Consider the following 7,500-nt stretch of genomic DNA (forward strand, 5'->3'; position numbering starts at 1 on the left):
CATCTGTCTCCATAAACACCGTTTCACGTCTCGTCCTCAAGCTGCTGGAGGTGAAGCTAATGATTACACTGTGAAGGAAACAAACCACAGTAACCACGCGGCGTGAAGGGATCGTGTGAGGAAGTGCAAGAACTCAAACGTAGCTCCAAAACTACAGGAGGCAGCGCCACCGCTAACTGCTGCTAACTGCTGCTAACTGCTGCTAACTGTCCTCCAGCTGAAGACATCCGGACAGCAGACTGGACTGAACTCTGAGAGCGACGGAGGTCAGTGTGAGGACAGAGGACTCACTACAGAGGTGATTTACACTACAGAGGTGATTTACACTACAGAGGTGATTTACACTACAGAGGTGATTTACAGCGGCTCTGACCAGGAGTTTGACTCCGGGGATGAGAGAGAGTCGGACATCATCAGCGTGGAGAGACAGAATATCTTCATGTTACTGTGAACTGAGGAGTGATTTGGACCGAACCAGAGGAGACTGTGGAGACAAACCAGAACTGTTCTGGTGACTGTGACTCAGTTTGAGTCCAGTCTGAATGAAGTGAGTTTGATGATGAAACTGGTCTGAGTTCTGTCAGAGACAGAAACTTGAGCTCAGACGGTGGATGGTTGGATTTTTGTGTTTATAATGAAAATATGAGTCAAAATATTTCCTTTCTTCACATTTATGAGTTTATGTTGTAGATTGTTAGACTCAGCAGTGACCTGACTGAGCTACAGAGGGCTGTGAGGAGGCTAGTTGTTAGCATGCTAACTCCAGTAAACATGTTTGACAGAACATCAACAAATTGCTGCTTTAATTTAACATTCACTTAATTCTTCTCATGTCTTGTTTCTATTAATTGTTCTTGTTTTCCCTCATTTTCTAACCATCACCAGTTATATATTATATAATAAGTGTGTTCTTGTCTCTGTGCTTTTTTGTGTCATTGCTTTTCTTACTATGTTTTTGTTGTTTGCATTTCTTTTTCTTTCCTGTTGCCTGCTGGGTACTGGATAATTGAAGCTGACCATAACTGGCCACCTCATGAGTTTTTGTGATGGTTGTACATCATCCAGGTGGTTTAGAACCAGGAATGGTCTTGTGATCGTCTCTCAGAGGGACGGCGAACAGTTAAAATGAGCTTCATGAGCTTCGCCGTCATTGAAATGCAGAGCAGCAGCGCGACACACACACAGCATCATTTATCTCCGTCTTCCATCAGCCTCTTTGTCAGTCACTTCATTAGCATATCTCCTCCCGGTACCTGGGTGGGAGAGCCAATCAGATGTTATCGCTTGCCGGGACGGAAGAAAAACTCTTTTCAGAGACGAGGGAAATCATCAAGAGCGGGGAGAGAAGCCTGCACGCCGGATCATTATCGTCTCCTCTGAAATATACATGTCCATAAATATGCATCCGTGTGCACATACAGCAGGTTGTTGTAGCGATCATTAAAGCCGGGGATGAATCATTATCATATTGACTGTTAGCGCAGCAACCTGTGCTGACACCCGACGCCTCTGCAGGCCTGCTTCCTGTGAACTGACTGCTCAGCACGGCTCAGAGGAGCGAGCGCTGCGTTCATGAGCTTTGGGGAAAATGATGGGATTCAGAAAACAGATTCAGAGCGGCACGCAGGAGGTCCAACATCCAGAGGGACGCCGTGTTTACATCATATCTCTGTCTGTATGTTTCTGTCTCTTGTCACTCACAACTTCCTCTCTGCTGCTGCGGGACGTCATTATTTACAGGAAATGAACCTTCCAGGTGTGAAGACGAGCTTTCAGAGTGCTGACAGATACAGTTTGTGGGTTACGGACCTGACGGAGCGGCGCTGGGTGTGTTCAGATTGGATTGTGGACAGGAAGAATCGTGACATCCTGAACAAACGTGAAGCTGCAACATGAACAAATGTTCAGTTTTGACTCAACTGCGTCTTATGTCTCGGGCTTTTATTGTGAAAGGAACCAAAGCAGAAACAAAACGAGTCATTATGAGCGTTCAGACTTCTGGTGTGTGTGATTGGACTGCTGTGGTTTATTTCTCCACTGACTGTATCTGACATCTATATGAAGTCTTTCTGCGGGTGAAGCTTTACGCTCCATCGATCACGTCAGTGTTTGTAGCGTTAATATTCACAGAGCGGGTGTATTAATATGGAGATTCAGCGTCGAGGCGTCGACCTTGTTACTCTCGTGCAGCGGCGTTCACTTAAAGCTCCCTGTGGAGTTCTGATGTAAACAAACTGCTGAGTTCACACTCAGCTTCACACCGACACGTCTGCGTCCTCCAGCGTGATCATCGTCCTCGCTGTGTTTCCTGCCTCACAAAACAAATCTGAACACACATACGCATGTTTTCATGTTCAGCGTTAGTCACTTCCTGAGGATTTATCTCTGCATCAAGGTTAGAAAATATGAGCACGCAGGAACTGCTGACAGCTAATTCAGCGAACATAACGGTGATGATTTAAATTAAAATATGCTCAAAGTTACAAACATTAACTCCACCGTCAAAGTCATGGTTTCAAAAAACTGAGAATGATTTTTATCCCCAAATAAAAGCAATACAATAAAATAATAATACACAAAAAGATCAATTAAATTTAACTTCAAACTGTCTGCCGGTGTGTGTTTGTGCCACCAGAACAAAGCCGACGGTTCACAGGTCTCTTCATCCTCCGTCCCCAGAGACGCCTGGACCTCCATATTAAACCCTGATGTCCTCATTCAAGTGCACTCCAACAGGATCTACTAATCTGCCCTCCTGTCTTTGTAACACCTGCCCCGGCTCAGTCGTGTCAGCTGAATGGAACATCGCCAAACCCCAACAAACACCCCCTGCTGTGTATCGAGCGAGCCGGCGGCACCAACAGCCTCCCCGAGCTACCGGGATGTCTGCAGGCTCGACATGAAGGGAAACACCATCGACCCCGAGGCAAGGCTGACTTTAGGGAGGCATCACAATGAGCAGACAGGAGACGTGAGCTGTGGGAGGGCAGGAGGGCAGGAGGACACCGGCGCTGCCCAAATCAATAGTGATGGTACAAAAACATTGGACCCGTCCCGCGAGGGGAAAACTACACCTGATGTTTCAACACTGACTCCAGGAAAAAAAGTTCTGGACGCTGCGTAGAACGTAGAAAACAGAATGTGATCATTTACTCAGCTGAAACAGTACAGAGACGATTCAACGACTGAATAGATGTGACTCATGTTACAATGGAAAAATAATTAATTTGACTTTTTCACTTCCAGAACCAGGGGCGCTGAAAACACTGCCGCCCACTGAGCAACTGTAGAGCCGCGGGTTGTCAGGTCCAGTCGGCTTAATGACCCAAATCTACAAGGTATCTGAAACCAGCTCTGCAGGAAATATCTGTTTACTCGACTCTTTTCTCGTTAAATACTTTGTTTTCTAAATCCTGTTCAGCAAACGTATTTCCCTCCCAGGATGGTCGGATATGTCTGTATGACGTTCTTTCTCCTTCGAGTACGAGTATTTCCTGCTCTCTCCGTTTCTCTCTCCGCCTCCTTTACATCCAGTTCTTGCCAGGAAACAACATTCAGTGAAGCTTTAGTGTTGCTGAGGTTGAAACTGAAGACTTTGTGACTCTCCAGGTCCTGGACTAGCTGTTTCCCTGTGAGGGAAGTATTTTTGCTAAGCTAAGCTAACGGCGTCCTGACTGCAGCACCGGCGGGTCATCGCGAGACGTTGTGTCTCATCTTTATGTCACCTTTAGTTGTCTGAATAAAATATACATTTAAGCTACCTGGGTGACTCAGTCTCCACAACAAGGTATAAATGAGCTAAAAGTGAAGCAGCTGAGTGAAATATCTCTACATCCGGTCTCATTATATGTCGGGGTGTTCTATAATTTATGCTCTAAGTATCTTACATAATGGATAGCAATTTACACTGGCCTCTAACCTGCAGCCTTACACCTCCTGCCTGTACATAATGGATGTGTTTGCACTTTCACTGGATGCAGGATGACGCTAATGTGTGTGCAGGTGAGGAAGAGCAAACCACAGAAATCTGTTCTGCTCTGAACGTACAGACTTCCTGTTCCACTGTCTGTCTTTCTTTATCTCTCACTGATAAAACAGCAGAGTTTTACTGAAGTTCTGCCTCATAAAGACACGGGACAGTTAGTGAAGAGCCAGAGATGTTGAGAGAAATGGGTTTAAAGTTCTCAGGCTTTAACGTTTCATTTTGTCTCACTATCTTACCCAAAGAAATGTTCAAAACAGGCTAAATATTAACTCAGTACTTTAAAAAAATACGTTTGTTCCTCCTTTTTAACTAGTTTTGTTTTTAGACGTCATTGTGATATTTTACAGTCAACAGTCACAGAAATATAATGAATGTATAAATCTCCAATATCAACTATTGACATTTATACAAAAATGTGATCTGAAGCATTTTTCTGACATCTTTCATCTTAATCCTGTGATAGTGCTGCTAACTAGCTAACATGCAATACAATGATACAACAAGGACATTTTAGCCTTAGCCTCAGTCTGTTAGCATGATATTATGAATGTATCTGTTCATGTGGGCTTTATTTTACATCCCACTGTTTTGCTTGCCCTACGCTGCCTCGTGTCTGTCGTTTTCATGTGACCAAAGCCTCGACGTCTTCTTGTTTGGGAGAGCAGACCAGCGGACACCAGGCCCGTCCACTCGGCTCAGCCTACAGATGCAGCAAAGAGCATTTCTGGAGGACGAGTGATCCCAAGAGGAGGACAAAGAGGTCGGTATGTTTACTGGGGAAGCTACGGTTCATAAACCATTGATCCGATATCATCGATCCAGTGTGATCCACTCCATTATCCCGAGATTCCACCGGGATACATGTCCACTGCTTTACAGCTCCGGTCCGGCTTTTTGAGTCCGCCACGGCGCAGTACTGTCGACACCTGCCGTCGCGAAACCGCGGAGTTCCCGCATCAAATAATCCCTCATGACCGCAGTTATAGGAACAGGAAGCGTTGCTGAATAAAGGATTAGCAGAAGAGCTGGAGTGTTTTATTTTGAAAGGTAAAATAAGTAAGTTATATTGCTGTTTCACTGCGTGACTTCCTGTCTGCTCGGTGCTAAATTCAGCTGAATTGCCGCGTGAACTTGAGTAGTCTATGAGTGAACAGTAAATCTGATCAGCTCTGCTGCAGTAACACGGCGGACATGTATCTGGTGGAATGGAGTGATCCGTCCATGTCAAGTAGTTATGAGTAAACCCACCTGCAGGTTTGCACAAGTGGAAAACATGCAAGCGCTGTCCATGGGCTTGATTGCGTTGCCGTGCAGAGAGGGAGCAGGTTTGGAGATGATTGGCGGCTGGGCGGGAGGTAAGAAGGTGGACGCCGGCTCGGTCACGAGAAGAGTCCCTCCCTCCGAGCCGTAACCGAACGACTGGATGGCATTTCCTGTGACGGGAGACAAAGAAAGCAGAGAGGAAACATGAGCGACACCTGCTAGCAGCCACATTACACAGGACAGCCAAATGATTGTTTGCCACTGTTTTCACCTCCTGTTTTTATATTTACTGACAATGAACTCTGTACATGAATCAATGAATTACACGAAAAAAACCCTTTTTATAATCAGACCAGTACAGAAGGCCTGTCCTCAGAGTGGCTCATGTTCACCACTTTAAGTTTTACTGCTCACAAAATAAATAAAATAAAATGGTTCTCCTCATGTAGATACATTATTTCTTGGAAAAAAATAAAAGAATTTAAGTTTGTCTACTTTAGGTGGAGATGAATAAAAGAATTACTGTAAAAGTGTGTTAGAAGAGTTGAAGTCAGAATGGTATTAAGGAGAGGATGAATGTTCAGTGGGAGGAGGCCAAGGTGAGTGAGAAGTTGGCTTGTATGATGAAAAATATTAGAAAGCTATTGATGAAAAATGCATCACTTTAGCTCACCATTTTTAATAAAGGTAGTTTGTGTTTGCAGTGGGAAGAAGTCAAGGTGACAATTAAGTTGAAGTGTCGCAGCAATGAAATGAAAAATCTGTTAACAAAAATGTGAAAAGCTCTCGGGCCTTTTGTGCTCGCATGTTACAGACAGTCAATAACTCATATTCACACATCTGCTCTTCTGAATCGCAACGATCCAGATTCACAACGTCAACATGCTCAACGTCATCCTGACCTGAGCGGCAAAGAAATCGGAAACTACTTCAGGATGAAGCTTCCTGAGTGTCTGATGGTAGAAGACATGTTGGTGATTCGGGACAATCGAAACACACGACAACTGGTCACATCCATCCATCCATCCATCCATCCATCCATCCATCCATCCATCTTCTGCCGCTCATCCAGAGTCGACTCGTGATGGCAGAAGTCTGAACAAGGTCGTCCAGACGTCTCTCTCTCTCTGCAGAAGCGTCCTCCAGCTCCTCCTGGAGGATCCTGAGGTGTCCTCAGATGAGATACAGTCACAACATTTAAAGGACTGGTGAAGTGAATAACACTGATCACTGTGTGACAGTTCAGTGTGCTGTTAGGAATCTCTGGGTCCAGTTGACACAAATCACCCACCCAGTACGTCCCCTCATGGTCACAACACTCCACGAGGGCAGTGACCCTCCAGCAGGACCATGTGTTCAGTCTGCTCAGTGATGGCTCTCAAAACATGACAAAGATTTGACCTGAACCTGACCTGAAGTTCCCCAAATCCCGATTCGATAGAGCGTCCATGGGCAATGGGACAAGTTGATGTTCAAGTCATTCGCTGCCAGACACCACAGGACGCTCCCAGAGGTCCTGTGTCCATCCACTGACGGATCAGAGCGCTGATCCACAGAGCATCTGTTCAGGACGTCACATCAGGTGCTGTGAGATCTTTGTCCCGTTCCTTGGATCATTCCTGAGGAGGTTCCTGATCACCTCCACTGGATCCTTCAGGTGCAAAAGGATGATTTCCTGCTGCATGTCCGAGCTCCTCGTGATATCTCAAAGCTTGTGAGGAGTGCAATGCAGGTCGACTCCAGCTCGGCTTTCTTATCCACATCGGCTGGCACAAGTGAGTTCAAGTGCTTTCAGGTTCCTGTAACAGCAGGACATTCAGGAGTCCGCGGGCCTTGGACAGGTACCAACATCAATCTTTAAAAAGGTCAAAAACAAACAATCCTTCTGGACTCCAGGGAAACGACTGCCCACTTCCCAGAAGCTAATGGAGATCTGACGAATAACGAGTAAGTCCGCAGCAGCACGGTCGACAAACATACAAACCTTTTAGTTCAACACGCAGCAAAGATAAGCCACTGTGGTCGTTAGACGTCCCTGGCGGGATTATTCTGTATGTAGCTGCATCCACTCTGACGTGTTTGGTGAATGATTGATGAACAATTGTGTGATTCAAACCACTCAGCGTGAAGCGAAGGCCGCCGCTCCGCCTCTGAGGAGCTTCAAATGGCTTCGAGACCGACTGAAGGTTACTGTTGTAAAACCGGATTTCCTCAGTTCTCCAGGTAACACGACTGTTTCTGTCTGTGCCTTC

At 45.7% G+C, this 7,500-nt stretch overlaps 1 protein-coding gene across 1 annotated transcript in view; it reads right to left on the reverse strand.

The window, feature by feature from the left end:
• Nucleotides 1-7,500, reverse strand: part of gfra2b (GDNF family receptor alpha 2b) — a 77,474-nt gene that overhangs the window by 5,957 nt on the left and 64,017 nt on the right. The window contains exon 8 of the mRNA XM_037118348.1: nucleotides 5,234-5,418. Within this exon, the coding sequence (XP_036974243.1) occupies nucleotides 5,234-5,418 (185 nt within the window). The remainder of the gene's footprint in view (nucleotides 1-5,233; nucleotides 5,419-7,500) is intronic.

Source organism: Acanthopagrus latus, chromosome 12, assembly GCF_904848185.1.
Source record: "Acanthopagrus latus isolate v.2019 chromosome 12, fAcaLat1.1, whole genome shotgun sequence".
NCBI classification, from domain to species: domain Eukaryota; kingdom Metazoa; phylum Chordata; class Actinopteri; order Spariformes; family Sparidae; genus Acanthopagrus; species Acanthopagrus latus.